Genomic DNA, 19375 nt, shown 5'->3' with positions numbered 1-19375 from the left:
TAAAGTGAGTAGTACTCTGGCTTTGTTTTGGTTTTTGGTATGTTTTGGTTTTGTTTTGTTTTGGGTTTTTTTGGTTTTTTGTTTGGATTTGGGAGGTTGTTTGTGTTTTTGTTTGGTTTTGGTTTTGTTTGGTTTTGCTTTTTAACTATTTTAAAAAAATGAGGTTTTGTATTCAGCAGTTTTGAGAGAACAGTCATTTACATCTGCAAGGCTTTGGAAAAAGTTTGTATCATTAAAAATTAAAATGGGTAATTCATCTCCAGAAGGCACAGCTGGCATTAAAAGACGAGGAGGATCCAGAAGGGTATTTATTTGGACAATAAGATAAGTTTTAGTTACTGTATATGGCAATGGTCATGGCTAGAAGTAAGAATAATCAGACTTCTGTCTATAAGCCAACTGCTCGTGGGAACAGCCCTGCCAGCATGTTAGTGCACGTGCAGTGTAGTGTGTGTGTTATGTATGTGCACATGTGCAGTTCAGTGGTTATACTGCTGGCCCCATTACTGCTGGCAATTCTGACTCTGGGTGGGATAAGGAAAATTTCATACATAATTGTATTTAAAGGTGAGCTCCAAGGAGAATTTTTATTAGGATTTCACTGTGAAATTAAATCTGCATGCAGTTCATAGCCTGAGCAATATCATATTTTAAGGCTTAAAGAACTTAAAAGCAGTATAATAATTTTTAATTTTTTAGTGCCATTTTGCTTGAAAAATTCAGGGAGACTTTGAGTAGTCTAAAAATTTCCTGTGTAATAAAGCTGAAAATATTTCAATGTTTTGGAAAAAAAGAAAGCCTCATTCTTACAAGGGAATTTGTTCTAGGCAGTGGAGTGAAAGGTAGTAAAATCAGATCTCTTCTTAAATCTGTTATCTGGTTAATACTCCAGAAAACCAACCCACCTGAATTCTGCAGTCCCAGGTAAAGTGTTTTGGGGTTATGGTATTAAAGGTGGAACTTTTATTCACCAACCTGGTCCTCCTGCACCAAGGTACATCTCGCTCCAAATCTTCCCCTGGTCTCAGAGGCTGGTGGTTCCTAAAGGCCGGTCTTATTGGGAAGATGGGAGCATTGAGTACCTTGGCCTTTTCGGTGTCCTTTGTCACCCCATCCAGCACCAAGCACATGCCAGGTACGCACAGCAGGATGACTTTCCCATTTCAGACGTGCCATATCAATAAGCTGAGATGTGATGCCTCCACCAAACCCACTTCACCAGAGGAAAACCAAAATATTTCACAGCATTAACAACTGTGTAAGCACTGAGCTGGCCATTTTTTTGATGATTGTTTTTTCTGGGTTTATATTTTTTTTGGTTTTTTTAAAGAGCTCAAGGTAGGTATGTTACAACTGTAAGTATTTTTGCTGTCTCTTCCATGAAAAAAAGCACTCCCAGAAGCTATTGCTATTTCTTAGTGACAAAAGACACTCAGAGATGTAAATATTGCTAGGAAAGGCCCCTCCGTGACCTTCAGCTAATTAAACAAAGAATAAAAAAAAGGGAAAAAAAAAAGAAAGCAAAAAAAGAAGAAACAGAAATCAGGCAAGGCAAATTAAATAATCCTGTATTTTGTTCTATGGAATAAATTTACTCATTTATTTAGTCATGAAGAGGAAACAGCTGTCCCTCGGTAGACACTTTAGTGTCAGAATAATGTTAGCTGAAGCAAAAAGTTGTAGGATTATTTCTTTAAATAGGCAGTCCAGTTTTCTTGAGGGAGTTCCCTTTAATTTGCTGCATGAACTCAGAATCTAACAGCGCCCTAAAACAGTTAGCCCGCCAAGCTTTTTGGGATTGCTCCCTCCCCACTATACTGTTTTTTAAAAAACTTTACCCTAAAAAGTGTGTTGAGCTGTTTTATGTGAAATCTCCTTTAAAAAATGTAATTTTCTTTTATCACATGGAAAATGGGGAATGACTTAGGAATGGTGGTGTATGCTAGGGCATGTGGGCATTGAAACTTGAGAGATCGTTGCTTTTTTTTCCTGCAAAATTACCTAAACCCAATTTGTGCATCTCATTCTGACCTCCCATCCCTGTGTAACCTTCTTTGCAGCTGTGAATTAGAAATAAAATACTGCATTTCTGGTACTGTGCTGCACAGCTGCTGAAGGGCAGCCACCCTGGATGCCCAAACCACGACTGTTGGTCTCTGCCTGCAGGCTCCATGTCCAGCCTCTTGTGGGCATCAGTGTATGGTGGCAAGGGGGAAAGGAATGTTTGGGGATTAATGAAGATCTGGAGCTGGAGAAGGTGCTTTTCCTAGAAAAAAACAGCTCTTAATCCGCTGTGGCAGCACAAAGTGTACCAACACTCACTGTTCTACATGTCATTTGCCCCGCACTCTTTGGAAAGGCTACAGCCTTCATGCAGAGCATGGCTACCTCCAAGGGCAGAGGTGGTTTTGAGATCACGTATCAGAGCCTGCAAGTTTCTTCTGCCACTTCAAACAACAACAAATGAACTTATTATCTGAAAGACAGCAGCAGCTCACCGGCTGTAATCACAAACATGGTTTTGGGTTGGGTTTTTTCATATAACAGCTCATTTGCCTGCTGAAATGGCTATGACTTCATAAAGTAAGGTCTCTTGTGTGAAAGAAGCAAATGCACATGAATCAACACATTGACAGCTCCCTCTGCGGTGGGAGCTGGGCAGGAGCCCTGAAGGAAGCTGGGTGGCAGCTGGGGCCAGGGGCCACCTTGTTCACTCCATAATCAGAGCCCTGAGGTTTACAAGGTCTCCATCGGTGGCAGCCACACTGGCTGTGGAGTGTGCGTTGAGTGAGAGAGGTGCAGCTTCCTTTGGATGTTTAGCTTCTGCAGGTTTCTGCAACACAGCAAAACCCCTGGTAATTTTCTACCAGGGTAAGGACTTCTATGTTCTCCCACTGAAAAATCACAGTCTGTGTATTCAGCATTCACACAAAACGATGAAGAGAAAGCAGCCCTCCCTACCAGTGCACTTCCTGCCTTGGAGAAGCTGTAAATCTACCCAGTGGAAGGGAAGGATAGAAGGTGGCCAGCTTGACTTGACACTCCTTGGGGGGGTCCTCTCCTTTTTTGTTCTATGCAGGTTACAGTGTAAAGAGATAGTGTGCATCCAAATTCTATTAGGCTGGCTTTAAAGAAAAAAGGAACTGCTAAGATTTGAATTTAAAAAGCTCCCCCCACCCTCCACCTCTAAATCTGCAAACTGAAGATTCAGGTGAATTATTATCTGAAGCAGATTTCCAGAAGGCTCATCTCTGCACTAAGCCAGAGGCTTTCCATCATTATAATTGTGGGGTGTATTTGCCTTTTCATCTAAGCCATGGTGAACTTCACAGGAAACATGTCAGAGGCAGCAAAGCCTAAGGCAACCAACTCTGTCCAATGGAAAAGAAAATCCTTTCGTCTGACTTGCCTAGTCTTCCAGATGCCTAGAATTATAATTAAAGCTATAGAGAGATTTTCTAGATAAAATCCATGGCTCATTACTGCTTATCAGGGAGATGGATACTAGAAATGGTAGAGATAGAATTGCATAAAGGTATTTTTGAGTTCCTAAATATTCCCCATAGTTCAAGATTCTTCCAGGAGTTACGTTTCTTTTTATCAGATTATTACAGATAGTAATTCCCACACAGATCATAATTCTTCAAACAGAAGGCAAAACTACTACCTTAGCTGCTGACAAACATGGAGATTTCTCTATATAGCTAGATATAAAGTGATGTGCAAATACATATTAGGACTGTTAATCACAGCAATTTGGTTTTTTTGAAATGTAGAGGATAAATAAATGAACTTTGAAACGTTTTTGAGGTGGCTGGGAATAAGCGATACAAAGCCCAGGAGAAGAGCTGACTACGCCTGATTCTTCTGACTTTCACTAGCCTTTAATTCTGACAGTGCTGTTGTGAGGCAAACAAATTAATATGATTATCCCTAGTTTTTCAGCTAGATATACACAGGAGCACCTGCTGTAAAGGTGTTTTCAGTGGCCATTCTAGCAATTCAAATGCAAATCTAAGAACACAAATACTGGCCCATCTCACACTTCCACATGCTTATCCACGAGCAATCCACTACTTCTAATCTTATGCCACCTACTACATTAACTGTAAGCCATACATTACAGTGAATTGCTTTGCAGGAATAATAGCCAGAGATGAAAAACTTGTATGCAAATTCCCAACAACGACACAGCTCACCAGGTTTAACATTTGGCCATGGGGCTCACCGATCACCTATGTCTTCCCTCAGGTCTCACTCTTATAGCCAATTTCTCCTGGTGTGGGGCTGCCTTTTTTTCCCTCATAGCACAGCAGTGTTTGCTTTAATACGGTATTTTTACTCACTTAAGTCTTCTACCAGACTAACACATTTGTGATCACGAGGGCAGAAAATAATGTAATGCATCTTCTGCTGTTAAGAAACACTTTCCTTTTATACCAACTCCAGTAATGGGAGTTTTGTCTTTGCTAACTCATTCCCTCATTGATAAACAAACTTAGCTGCTAGGGATAACAGTCCCTCAAACTGCTCAACATTTTTAGAATAGCAAAGTTGAAATGGCAAAGTGGCATTTTTGATCCGCTTCATCAGGGTTAGTTTCCTTATCTGGAACAGGAGTTGAAAAAAAAATCCTGGAGACATCTGTAAGGATTCACTTCCAATTCTTGACAGAGAGGACTGCTTGCTTCAACTTCCAGATCAAAATCTTGATCTTGTGCCTTAGCAGAGGTGTCTGCAGGAAGTTTCTATCTACAGGGGTAAGTTATAAATGAATATTTAGTCTAAACCTCTCACAGCACAAAGATAAGACTTCCTGAGGTGAGCACTAATAAGGGAAACACCAACCTCTCTATTAATTGTGCATGAACTAACACCAATTTTGCTAATGAGCTTCTGGTCTCAAGCAACAGTTTATAATGCTGATGTTTCATGTGTACAAGAAAAAGCTCCTGCTCCTTCGTATTTGAAAACTACTACTAATGCAATAAAAACTCAGAAAGACATACGTAAGAGCATCAATGCAATGATGGCTCACTACAGGTATATTTGTTTTCAGTTCTCTGCCATTACTTATGCTTTGCTCTGTAGTCAGAGAACAATGCGTGGAGCTTCTGGAGGTACCTGAAATAGCAGCGATGTGAAGAAAATCTGTCAAGTATGTGGACTTCTTGAAAATTCAGATGAGGATAAAACTGACCTCTGTGCAGAGAGGGGAATCAGAAGCCCAGTGTGCCATCCAAACTGCCTGGAGAGGCTAAAGCTGCTTTAAGCAAGAGCTTTAACTGTCCAGAAGCCTCTGTAGCGGTGAGGCCTTCACCCAGTGAACTCAAGAAAAAACAGTGACAATGTCACTGAACTGTAAAGTTATTAGTGGTTTTTTCATTAACTGAACAGGTAGCCAAGCCCTAGGTATGGTGAAGCAGATGTGTTTATAAACAAAAATTAGAATCTAAGCTTTGAAGAAGCCAGAAGACAGTAATGCTACAATACACAAAAGTTTATTTTTGAGTTTTTCTTTCTGAAGGCAAAATATAATAGAACCTAACAGCAATGTAATTTGTACAACAAAACAGTTTTTATGAGAACAGACAATCCATGAAGTGATTTTAAGTCTTAGAACTGCTTCCCTTTTTTATCATGCTTTCTTGTGGTCAACAAAAAGTTGGCACAGAAGATGTCATGGCAGTCAGTCAGCGATGTGCTCCCTCAGATCCTTGTCAGCTGGTGCCACAGACTGGAGGGCAGGATACTTTCTACTTTTTCCATCACAAAATTTAAAGGAGCAAAGAGGGTGCTGAGAAACTGCAAAGAAATCAGACACACATTCAGATCAAAATCCAGGAAACAATACATCTCAAGAGAAAGCTGTCCAATAAGACAAGATGTTCTTGCTGTGTTCCTCCGTAAAATCCTTCAGCATAAAAATTACATAATTCATATATAAAGACTTTCTGCCAAATTCTGAGCCTTGCATATACACAGATTTCTGGATTTTGCAGTAAAGAAAGCAAGAGCCCTATTTTTGTGAAGATCAAAGTGACAAACTACAAAAATTTTCACACATCTCACATCCTAGATTCAGGCTCATTCTGAAGCCACTAAAAGCTCAACCCAAAACCTAGAAAGAGAGGCATTCTCATAATGGCACAGTCTGCCAGACCATTTCTCAAAGATTAAAAGTGTGTCCTGAGAGTCAGTTTTAAAATGGTTCTGGGTTATCTACAGGGTCATCATGAACTAGAATTTATTTTAACATGGTCTGTATCATTAACTTAAATTTATCTTAACATTCTCTCTCTATTAGAAAACACAATGTTAGAAGTGGCTTCAATAATTAATGCTCAGAACAGGCATATGTGAAAAAAAATCATGTGACAGGGAACATTTTATCACAGGAAAAAAACACTTCTGGATACACATCTCAGAACTCAGGTCCTCAAAGCACTCCCAAAATTTTGGGAAATGCATATTTACTGTGCTTTACATTACCTGCAATTCAACTGTACACATTACATACAGCTATGTTGTGGCCCTATATGTGTATGAGAGAGTACAGCATATATGATGCTTATGCATTTTAAAGGCAATACTAAGCACTCTAATTCATTTTTCCTCTTGGACGTGTTTGCATACAATGCAGACACCATACATGGAAAACTCCCATGGGAAAACTGGGTAACGGCATCACTGGTAGTGTCATTTTGTCATAAGCACAGGTCCAAGAAAAAATTTCTAACTGAAGCAGAACACAATATTTCAGTCGTGGTACTAAAGGTCAAGCTGTATAACATGAGCTGCAGCTGAATCAATGTAACATTGATCATCTTAGAGACTGCTGTCACTATTTCAAGTGGCTCCTCCAAGTAGAGGCATTCCCTCTGGTTAAGCTGTGAAGTGCTGAAATAAATATGTCCCTTTAATTTTGCCAAATGCAAAAGGCTCATTAGAGGATAGCTTCTGCTCTTTGAGAAGCACTGGATTTATGTGGTAAGCTTGTACCATCAGATCTACTTGAATAAAACTCAGCTTTGTAACCAGTGCAAATTACATACTTTTTAAATCAAAGAAACAAGAATAATTTGCCTTACACTGAGTTTTATGGCAATTCATAGGAATTTTGTTGCTCAAGTAGTTAATTGTATTCTGTAACAAACTCCACAAAGTATCTGTAGCTGAAAAGAAGCCAAGTTTTTCTCCACCTGGAAAATTAGCTGGTCTACAGAACACATTTAAAGTCATGGGTACAAAAGCCTGGCTTCGATAAAGTCTAAGCAAAACTTCTGCTGACAGCAAGAAGTTCAGGATGCCACCTACTCTCTTGTACAAGCTGATGTAAACATCTGTGCTGGGCCTGCCTGGCCCTTGGAAAGCTCTTTGTGCTCCCTTTCTCAGACATCAGTGGTAGATGCGTCAGACACCTATCTGGTTTGTTGCCAGCACCCAGGAGAGCTTAGTCTGCATGATAGCAGTTGGCGGTGGTTTTTTTGTTTGTCTTTGTTGTTGTCTGGGTTGTTTTTAATTGTTCTGCATTTCCTTTAGACACTGACTGTCTTTTCCACAGGGATCAAAAAAACCAGCACCAGTAGTACAGTAAGAATTCAGGGTGGAAGAAGGGGTGATAAGAGACCTGTAAAAAGTTTTTTATCATTATTTTGTATTTTAAAAGAAAGTCAACCTGGTTATTTCAAAGCTGGCAGAAAGCAGCTTTTTGGGACTACCTTTTGAATAGCACCATTTGATTAAAACAGATATGCAAAAGCTTTCAAGCTTTTCCACACTGTTAAATTTCTGCATGTCAATGAAAGAAATTCAATACTACGAACACTGTGCTGGCAATTTTATCGAAGCCATGCAATCAGAAATTTGTTCTGCTTGTATTTATATCTTAACTCACTTCCGAAAGTTTTCTGTTAGAAAGGCTAGCAAAAATTAAAACCACAGCATTCAGAGCAGGTTCTGGATCTAAAACACGGGTGCACTGATGGAGCTGGATAAATTCCATCCTATGTTAAATCTTCCAGAAGAGGAAAGGAGCTCTAAAATACCTTTGACTTCTGCATCCAGCGGCTGAATGCAGGCTGTTGGAAGGGACTGTCACAGTGGCACAGGCCACCTTTGGCAGTCTCTCACATCGTTCACGAAGCCTAGCCATGATGACATGGAAGGGGTGCTCAGCACTTAGAGGACTTTCTCCACCTTGAAGCTCCCAGTCTCTGAGTCAATGGGCTATGGAAAAGTGCATGAAGATGCTACCTGGAGGACAGGTCAAAGCCCAAGGCCCAACCATGGTACATTATTCAGTTTTTGTGAAATATGGTAAATACCAACTTACAGTAACATAGGCCTACACCATGGTGGCGATACTACATCTGTGCAGTGCTTTTGGGACTGGCAGACATAAGAAGAAATTAAAGCATATGTGCACAGTTTCACAGCGTAATATACCACCATCACAGTGACTACCAACCAGACAGGAACATGCAATTCAATACACATATCCACAGAAACAGTCATCACATTCATCATTTAGCTATTTAGGGAACCAATTACTTATGAAACTATCTTCCCTAAAACTGAAAGGGAAGAGTCAGGCCTGGCCAACCTCTCCTACTCTGTTCTGATACAGCCACATTTTAAAGAAATGTCTGCTATGATTTTCTTCAATCTCTTGCACCTGGGACACTTTTCCCAGAGGAGACAACACAATGAACCTTCTGAATCAAAGCTTTTCTATGAGCTACCAAATTAATTTCACAGGCTAAAATTCTGCCCTTCCCATGTACAACCAAAACTCAGCTGCTGCATGTAGTAGTTTATGAAGGTTAATATATAGCTAAACCAAGTCACAATACATGTTAACTGACATACTAACTGCATCCACACAGGTTCTGAGATCTTGAGTAATTGTTCCATCTTTATGCACATAATGTAGCTCATATTTAAATTCTATTTGTCTGTGCTTATTTTACCAACCAGGAGCTTTACCTGCTCTGATATGTGGAACTTGATAATGCCATACAGAGCCTTGGGGTACCTATCTATCTATTAACACCAATGGCAGCTTCACTTATACATCTGGGAAATAGATCCTTCTGGTCTGATTTTACTCCCCAAACGGCTTTGGAAGCCCAACCACAGAGAAACAATTACCAACACACCACCAGTGTAACTTTCACTCTCTCTCTCTGATTGCACTCAGCAACCACAGCTGGGTGAGTTAAGCCAATGAAAACAGGCTACTAATTTTCTCCAATTCCAGAAGCTCACTGCCTGTGGCAGGAGAACTAAGCACATGCTGCCAGCTTAAGACATATTCTTTTTTCAGGATACAAGGCTGATAAACAGAGGATCAAGGCTAATAGGGACAGATTTGGGATCAGTAACTATGACAGTATTAGAAAATTGTAAATTCAATTGAAAGAGCCAAACAAGGGTCATGCACTTCAATAACATAAGGAACAAAAAACCCCCAACTACCACACAGAAGAAAAGCTTTACAAAGAAGTTTATGATCAGATGCCCAAGTTACACACATTGTCCACCAAACACCTACATACAAACTCAACAAACAAGAAAAAGCAGTAATATTTCAGGTACATTTCAGCACTTTTTTCTGATAGAAGTGGTATCTTTTGCTACAACTTACCTTACTTTCTGTCTTCTAGAGCTAACAAAACAAAATTCTTGATGCAAGAACCATTGCTGTACCAGATCTCTATCATTCACAAGTCCAAGTTAAGAGAAGACCTGGCTTACTTGCAAATGGAGTCTCTTGCCATTTGAAAAGGGGTTTGAAAAAGTACTCACAATGTGGAATTTGCCAAAACCTTTCAGCCTTGCTTCCTCCACCCCACTCCCTATGCTCCCCAAATCAAAAGTACTGAAGACATTAAAAACAAGGCCAGGAGGCCATTTTGGAAGCATAAGACCTACGAAAGATACAAATATATTTGAGAAAATATATTAGAACAGAGGATATTCAGTATTTCTTGGAGAAGGAGAAGGGTTTTTTATCCTAGATTTTCTTCTGTTAGTGGATTTTTCATCTCCTAGGATGCTGGAGCACTGATGTCCTCAGTTTTTCAAAGAAAAAAGTTCTAGAATAATTGATGGCTCTTCCCCCTCATCCTCTAACATTTATTAATCCTTGGTGGATTAAAAAAATCAGAATTAGGAGAGACTTCTCTGGATGTAGTTAAGAAAAATTATGAGCAAATATTGAGACTACTTCCTTCTTGGCAGTTTGGGGAAAGACGCAGAAATTTGCCCTGGTTAACAGTATGCTCTATTTCTCCTCATAACTAAGAGTTTCTATTGCACTAGAAATCACAGCAGTCATTATGGCTTCACAAATATAGAGGGGTTCTGCAAACCTTTATTAGTTTATTTTATTGGATGATATATGAAAATACAGATATTTGCTTTTCCCACCAAGCCCAAAATCACAAGAGATCCGGCCTAGCAAGAGAGCCATATAAACTGGAGACAGCAGACAGCGGTGTCTTTTACTGATTAGTGTCCTTAACATTTGTGTAAATGTCTCTCTGCTCAGATATCGATGGATGTTTTATTTATACTGCTGAATATGCAGATATTTGATATCTGGCAGTATTTAGCTCAGCTATTCCTGCATCAGTGTCTTTATTTACCAGAAGAGAGTGGCAGCAGAGAATACTCACAGCTTTTGCGAAGACCCCCATAAGCTCTGGGAACTGATGTGTCAGGAGGGCAAGCATGGCTGTGAAAGAACAGAGTCCAGCAGTGAAGAGGATGAAGAATGGAAGCTCTTTCTTGGGGTAAACTGAAACTTCATGAAATGCTGTAGAAAAAAAAAAGGATGGGAAGGGGAATGCATTATACATTGCAAAAATAATCAAAAGCCAATAACCAACCCGAACCAATCTAACATTCTTACATGGTTTAAACAACCACAGACACCCAAAGTTGCTTCTGAAGAAAGAAATACATAGATGGTCTGAAACATCTAAGGCCAACATTATTGTTGTGTCAGTAATTTCTGCCAAGTAATTCTCATCTAAAGATCCTATTTCTGGTTTACTCTGGCCCTATGTACACATTACTTTCACTTTACTTGAGTCAGCACTAACTATAATGCAGCTATGTAACAATTAATCCCAGAAAACAAACTTAGAAATAAAACATCATGGTTTTTTATGCAGGTCCTTGACTAGCAACATGGCTGATACACAAACAGTGCAGAAACATGCATCCAGGAGCAGCAGTGAGACCAGCCTTACAGAAGCATGGCTGCAGACCAGTTTAACCAGGCTGTAAAACTACAGTAAATTCTGAACGTTTAATCTGCAGAACCAAGAAAAGTTATCATAAAAGTAGGACATATAAACATGTACTTTAAAACCTGGAAATTAAATTAATAGTGAATTTTTAAGGTGTTTGCTAATATACATTGAAAGGAACACAGACATTTACTCGACTCTGGTATAAAAAATCCTTCACTGGACTTTGGAGAAAGTAGCACTGAGAAGACTAAAAAGGTCAGAAGAGGACAGTTAGTATTCTACCAGAGGAATATATCCCTTAAAGTTTTATGGTGGCTCAGACTCAAGGTGAAAATTTGGCTGGATTGGCAAAAGGTCTGCTGGACTCTTCCCTGTCTATTTCACTCCATCAGCCTACAGTCTGCAGCCACAGTCAAGATAAATGCAAATGCTGAAACATTTTTTCTCATAAAGGACCAACCTCAAGGCTTCCCATATACTCGAATCCTGTGGCTATTCATACATAAGAAACTACTCTTCCATTTTTCCTACTTTCTTTGCTTCAGCGATCAGCTTTCATTTCATCATACTTGCAGACAACATAAGCACAGAGTAATTCAGCAACATGCCAGGACAGTATTCTTGACTGCATTCATCCGGAGTGCAGTGGTTCCCAAAACCAACAGCAAGAATTCATAAGAGTTTAAATTAAAATATTATAAAATATGTATGATTTTTGAGTCTGCTAGTTCAATCAGTTTAAAAAGAAAAGTAGAGATAGATTACAACTTCTCTTTGATCTAAAATAAATTTAGAGATCAGAAATACCAGATCATGGACTTTTTAAGTCTAGGATCTCTTGTGCTCAGTTTCTTGCACTTCTTTTTGACACAGGCTCAACCTTGTTCCAGTCTGTTATCCAGTCAGGGCAAAAGTCTTGTGACTGATATTTTTAATTTGGATAGCCTATCAGATTTTTGTGTTCTGATATAATTCCAGCTGACTGTTCTTTAAAACACATGCAATTAAAGGGTGTGGACAGGTATGCAAAACCCTCTAACCCACCTGTTCTGTCACGGTATGTTAAACCCTTCCCTCCTCTAACCCAAGAGATTTTGCAGTGAAAGGTATTTCCCACAACTGCCAGAGCAGAACATGACTTTCTGCATATGCTATTAAAGAGTCCCTCGCTTCTAAAATTTGACAGAAATGATTAGTTTTGCATCTAAACAGAGAATGCTGAGCTGTTCTGCATGACTTTGTCATTCCTAAGTCTCCTGACACTCCACCCTTCCCAGCTCAGCATCCCTCTGAGTAAAGCAAGCAGAGCACTCTAAGAGGTGTTGTTATAATTAGGGTGATTATAACGGGGTGGGGAGATATTGTCAGTTGCCAAGGATTTCTGTGTAATATCAGCAAGAATGTGCTGTGAAGGAGAGACTTGCAATGAGTGGATTTTCGCTGTATTAGTCTCACCTAATGTTTACTCATGTAGGCTTATAAAAAGAGGCAACACATTTTTCAGCCCAAACCAGAGAGGTTCTGAATGAAAGACTACAAAGGGTGCAAAAGCCCTTAAAACCAGCCTTCCCAGCAGAAGCAGGCTTCATTTTACTTGTTCCAGAACACATTTCTCTTTATTCTTTCTTCAGGAGTGAGAAGGTGAGAGAAGAATTGCCTTCCCTGGATCACCTTGTATTTGTCTTCTCTGCCCTGACTCTGCAAACCCCACTGTATTTGTGTGTGTTCCACTTATGTTCACTGAGTCCCACTGAGAGAAAACGTGGGAATGAAGCGTAACTGCAAGATTGGCTGCTTTGGCTCTTCCTCTGCATTCCTATGCTTCACTGCATGCACTGCAATGAGTCTCATTATGTTGGACTGTAACACTTCTCAAGGGCTGGATCTGTCTGTATATCCGTATCTAGAAACACTGCTGGCACTTCCCTAATCCATGCCATAAACCCATATAAAAATGACTGAGATGATTTCACATAAATCTCTTCATAATAACACACACACCATTACACAAAGAAACCCCTTTTTTGCTATTTAAGAGTGCTTTTCAGAAAATGTCAGCATAACCTGTCAGAATAATAGCTGTGTTAATGATGCAGCTGTCCTCAAGCAGGTTGGATCTTGCCTTGGAATTTAAGTAGCTAGTGTATCTCCAAAAGACTAACAAGGATGCAACACTGTGCTTTTGATTTGATGGGATGTTACTCTAGATGAAAGATCAGACATATTTTCCAGTGTCTTGACAAGAGAGAATAGCACGATCTAACTAATTTCTATCTCTTTGGTAATCTCTCTCCCTGTCCCTAAGATGTCAAAAACCATAAATACAGCTAATTGTAATGAATTATGGCTAGGAGCTGCTTCTTAAACCATCACGGGAGCTCCAGAGGCTCAGTGTCGATCCAGTTATTCTAATCCAGTGTATTCAATTTAAAAGGCATCAAAGGAGATCAGTGCTGCAAGACTCAGCTAAACAATTCTTCGATGTCAATGATAAGAAGAGAAAGGTTGAACATACATGGTAGTAGTTCTCTATCTGCAGTTTCTGTACAAATAGGATATGGGTAGAAGAGATGTCCTTTTTCCAAAGGATAGGGGATCATTCTGAAAGCTGAAAAGAAAACACCATGCACAGGTTACTGTAAGTGTGGCAGTCGTACTTAATTACATTTGCAATTCTGGAAAACAAACATAGACAAAACATTTATATTTGGTTGCAAACAACACAGAAATTGTTTAATGAAATGCCAAAATATAAATCTACATTTAGCTTTTAATCTTGCAAACACCTATGTTTATTTTTATTCTTGAGAAAAGGTTCATGAATGTCAGGTGAGACCACATTACAAGGACACACATAAATGTTTGCATAATCAAAGCCTATTGTACTTCCAACTCCATAGCCAAATTTATGCATAATGTCTTAGGCTTTTAGGTTGCAGAATTTTTAAATTTCAGGAGAAAGTAGTGTATCTGGTATAACAGGTACAGCCTACAAAAATGACCAGCTAAGCTTGTGAGTTCAGGCCAATACTCACAATTTCTGTGCATCAAATATAAGAGAAGTTTTGCATGAAAATCATACACTACTTTTTTTTCCATCACACTCCAGCAAGCCAGGTAACACTGATGAACACAAGCCCTGAGAACCAGTTTTCCAACCTGTCATGTTTTCATTTTCTATTTATTTTCTATTTGGCAATCAAAGATTAATACTGAATTATTAAAACCAGGTTCCTCTCATGCATTCTTTCTAGATGCAGCAGATCAAGTCAGGTTTCCAATATAAATCTTCAGGTCATAGAATAAATAATACTTAATCTTATGAATTTTTAAAATTGAAAATAATAACAGAGAGGGAGGGAAATGGATTACTAAATCTGGACACTGCTGATGTCATAGGCCAACTGAGGGTGGTTTATAGAAACATCAGAATCCTTGACTGAAATATAGCTTTGCAATCAAGGCATCCTTTTCCATTATCCTATATATTATTTTCATTCTTTTTATGTCATCAACATGTTATACTCACTACTCCTATGAACATCAGTCACTGAAGCAATATTTTCCCCAACAGATGTCCGAGAAGCACTGTACATTTTAGTTGTTAGGTATAGCCCACTGCCACACAATAACACTCCATTATCTCTTGCTCACAAGACAACTGAAGCACTGGTTTAAATACACAATCCCCCAATATTTTCAGTTGTGCACACTGCATTTGAAATAATGTTAGCTGTATTTTTGTGAAATTATATGAGTGCATTTTTACTTGGTTACTATGTTTAAAGAAGGTAGAAATCCTCAAAGACTGTAAACCAACCTGGGCTTTAATGCTCTTCCAGTATTAACCACCTCTCTCCATAGCAACCCAAAAAGCCAAGTACAAATACAATAATCCAAGCTGTGTATGATTTTCACATGCAACAAACTTGAATGTCTGTACAAAAACATATGTGGAGCGATGCTCAATGCTCATTTCTTCAAAATCACTAACACAACTTTTTCCTTCTAATTTGGCCTAATATTGAAACAGACAATTGAGCCTCTTCTACCTTACACTAAATCAGAGCAATATTAAGATTTTAATCAAAAAGGGATGGTAAAGATGTTGTTTTTACAAAACAAGTGAAAAATGTCTGAATAGCTTTTACTGAATTTAAACAGTTATCCTTGACATGAGACCAATTATGGAATATTTACAGCAAAACAGTTTTATTTAGCAATGCTATCAGCCATGGAAGAAAGTGCTCTAGTTCATCTGTATCAGTTTGTGTTTATGTAGGTACTTCTCTGCCTTACTCTTACAGTATTATCTGATCCTATTTTACATTAATTGACTCAGGTAGCACAGAGGCAGTTTGCCATTCAGCCATGTACTTGCTGTAAGGGATACTGTAGCATTTTAAACCCCCTGGGTTTCTCTTCATGCAAACAAGAGGAATTTTGATACAAGTTTAGAAACCAACAGTGAGAAACAATCGCCTCAGACTCTTTCAAAATTCGGTCACACTTCAAACTACACACCTTCTATACACAGAACATGGTCCAAACCCAGTGGTGTCACTTGGGCTTTTTTAGTGGTACTATTAATAAACTACCTACAAACACCTAGAAAGAAAGCGAGGGCAAGCAATCAAGTACTATATGTAGACTATTGGGTAAAACTAGTATTTAATTACATTTAATATCTATCATGTTTTCACTGGTTTTCACTTACAGTTAGGGATGCCAAGATATCTACCAAATATTAGAATTACTGGACTAGACACTGGTAAAACTACTAAAACCCATGGGAGTCTTCATATGTAGGCAAAAGTTGAACAAAATTCTTGAAGACTGGTACACTTCTTATCTTTCTGCAATCACTGTGAATGAATTATGGATTTTTCTGTAGAAGTTATGCTCATTTACATCTTTACAGGCTACTATACAGCTATTAGCTAATAAATTAGTGAGCATAGTGTTCTATACACCTAGAAATAAAGCCAGTGCATCCTCAGGGAGCCTACACTGCAAATTAGGCATGTTCAGACCATTTCATACAATGACCGAGACAGTAAGTCACTTTTATAATGGAAGTATTAAGTGCATTTCCATAGCAATTATCACGGTGACAAATTAGCTTTTCTATCAAAGCTAAATGAGAACAAAAAATAGTGAAAGCAAGAAAAAAAAAAGGTGGTGTAATAACATATGGAGAGGCTGAAAAAGAGCAGAATAAAGCAGAGCAGAAGAGTGGAACTCGATTACATAAAGTAAAATCTGCATCAGAAAAACCTCCCACAAAAGCTGATTATAAATTGTACTTTTAAATTCTCTGAAACTTGATAAAAAACAAATCTCAAAGACATGATAAGATACATTATAAGGTTAGTATATGACCTTTGGAGATCATATCCTCCAAACTCCCATTCAAAGCAGGGTCATCTTCAAAGTTAGGTCTGATTAATCGGAACCATGTCAAGCTGAGCTCTGAGTATCTCTGGGGATGGAGATCCCACAGCCTATCCAATGCATCACCACTCTCATTCTGAAAATACGTTTCTTAGTTCTAGATGAAATTTCTCTTGTTTCAACTTGTGTGTATTGCTTCTTGTCTTCCTGCTGGGCCATTCTATGAAGACTAGGACTGTCTTCCATATCATCTCTCCATTGGGTGGCCGAAGACAGCAACTGGATCAGCCCTCCGGCCGAGTTGAATAAAACCAGCTCCCTCAGCACCTTGTCCTACATCACATGTTCCAGTCCCCTATGCATCCTAGAAATCTTCCACTGGACTCACTACAGTTTGTCAGTTAAAAGAAAAGTCATAAAATACAGTATTACTTTCCACTACTCATTAACATATATCTGTCTATAGGGCACACTCATAACTTCTCAGTATCTGAGCATTCACAGAATCATAAAATGGTCTAGGTTGGAAGATATCTTTAAAGATCATCTCATTGCAATCCCACTGCCATGGGCAGTGACATCTTTCACTAGGCCAGGTTGCTTGAAACTCCATCGAACCTGGTCTTGAACAGTTCCATGGATGGGGTATCTACAACTTCTCCGGGCAAGTTGTTCCAATGTCTCACCACCCTTACAGCAAAAATTTTTTTCTTTATGTCCAATCTAAATATATTCTCAGTTTGAAACCATCCATTCAAATAATGACAAACAAATCTCTACAAGTCTGGAATGAAAGAAGGTAAATTATTATCCACTTACCCATGAGTAAGAAAACATGTCTCAAAGAAGTTGAGAAATTTTGTTCAGTATTAGACAGCAAACATAATCCAAGACTTCAGAATCCTTTTTCTCATTAAATGAAGTTCGTATTTTTAGTTTGAATTTCGAGTGTTCAAATGGTGGTGAGAACTGATGTCCAAAATCCTCACATACTATACTTCACATTAAACTATTATTTTCTCATGACATTCAATAAAAACATTTGATTAGCTCCTTTGTAAAAAAGCAAATTACTTACTGCCTTCCCATGTACAGTGTAAGAGATTCAATGCCCCCTCTACTCTTTTCCAGTGTTGAAGATGAAAGAAAGCATATGCTATTGCTTCACTGTCCCCTCTCTTCAGAATATGTTCAGGGGGCAGAATTAAGCTTTTCATTTCTAGTAGATACTGCAATAAAAAAGCAGAGCACAATTATTTCAGAGGTAATATGAAACACAGAAAGCTGCATGCAATTCTATAATGCCCACTGAAAGGTCTATTTCCCTAAAGTACTTTCTCTCCTAAGTGTTTCATCAAATGTTTCATCACCAACTGCACTTGGAGACAACTACTGAATTATTCCCAAAGACTAAGACATGCTGTCAGATGGATAATGTTCTTCTCTTCAGCAGTAGTATGGGAACTACAGAGCAATTCAAAATAAGACACCTCTCTTATCAAAGGAGATGAAAAAAAGGACTCAAAGCAGAAAACGGAATTTAATTACAAGAGCTTTTTAATTAAAAGAGTTTATAATAAAATTAAGACCCTAAGCAGTTGGATGCACACTGTCTTTCTCTAAGGAAACATGCAGCACTCATAGTTTGCACACAGGTTGCTTTACTGCATTGCCATTAATTACTAGATTTATAAATACTCAAGGTTGGTAGCCACCTAGGAACCTACTTAATAAATTACAAAGTGAAAATGTTACAAAATGTAACAAATTCCTGATTTCAGGGAAGGAGGAAGACTAGGATGTTTAAACTTCCTACTTGAAATAGTTACTAAAATGAAAAGTACCACTGACTAAACCCACAAGCAATTTTCACAGAAAATTTCCCCATAACTGAATCCGCACTAGCAGAAGCAGATGAAACATATGAAGGGTTCATGCCACAGGAGAAAAGAGGTCCCAGGCCTTATTCAAGCAGGTGGTTTTTCCTCCCTCCTCAACCCACAAACTAAACTGAGTTAACTAGACGAATAACTAACACCAGTCCATCAGACATCTCATCACTGGTGCTACTACATTCCAGTTAGTGGAGGGGAAAGATATATCCCTTGCCAGCATGCTTCGCAGGGAAAGGAACAGCAGACAGAAAACGGGCTGCCAAATCAACTCCTGCCAGTCCTCCTGAGCACTGTTACACTTCCCAGCTGCATGCTGACCACTCTTCAATAGTACAGGGAAACTGTCACCTTCTTCCAGGATGCCCAAGATCAAATTTTCTTCCCACCATATTGTTTAGGTTAATGCAAAAGGCAGCAGGTGAGTCAGGCAGTAGACTGTCAGGCCCTAGCATAAGGATGGGAAAGAAAAGTTATGGCTCATCCCTGGCAAAGGAGGAGTGAGTATGCAGCCCCTCCATTTCACCTTGTGCCTACAGACTGGTCTGGAAGGACGAGGACTGCAGGACCTAGGGACAGACAACCTCCTAGGGCAGGCACCCACGAGAAGGCAACCTGGCACCGGTGGTGAAAGGGTGGCATGGGTGGTGCCAACCTTCCACAGCTCCTGTTAAACACTGGCTTTTGTGAGTGGGATGTACTGGTGCAGAAAAGAAGGCAAAAGAAAGAAACAAGGATTGAAAATCAGCCTTGTGGAAAGGAAGAGGAAAGGGTAGAGGGAAATGAGCACCAATAGCAAGAGGTCGTGGAAAGTGTCCAAGAGTT

The 19375-nt window shown here is 39.1% G+C and overlaps 1 protein-coding gene across 3 annotated transcripts in view; it reads right to left on the bottom strand.

The window, feature by feature from the left end:
* Positions 1–5482: 5482 nt before the first annotated feature.
* ST7 (suppression of tumorigenicity 7) overlaps positions 5483–19375 on the bottom strand; it is a 143754-nt gene continuing 129861 nt past the window's right edge. For all 3 annotated transcript variants that reach the window (XM_008932473.3, XM_018080577.2, XM_018080578.1), the window contains exons 12-15: positions 17737–17887; positions 13780–13872; positions 10683–10822; positions 5483–5805 (exon numbers count right to left, since the gene is read on the bottom strand). In XM_008932473.3, the coding sequence (XP_008930721.2) occupies positions 5710–5805; positions 10683–10822; positions 13780–13872; positions 17737–17887 (480 nt within the window). In that variant the 3' untranslated portion in view covers positions 5483–5709. The remainder of the gene's footprint in view (positions 5806–10682; positions 10823–13779; positions 13873–17736; positions 17888–19375) is intronic.

Source organism: Manacus vitellinus, unplaced genomic scaffold, assembly GCF_001715985.3.
Source record: "Manacus vitellinus isolate BGI_N305 unplaced genomic scaffold, ASM171598v3 scaffold_5_pilon, whole genome shotgun sequence".
NCBI lineage: Eukaryota > Metazoa > Chordata > Aves > Passeriformes > Pipridae > Manacus > Manacus vitellinus.
The sequence above is the reverse complement of the archived record's forward strand: the minus strand, read 5'-3'. Positions and strand labels throughout refer to the sequence as shown.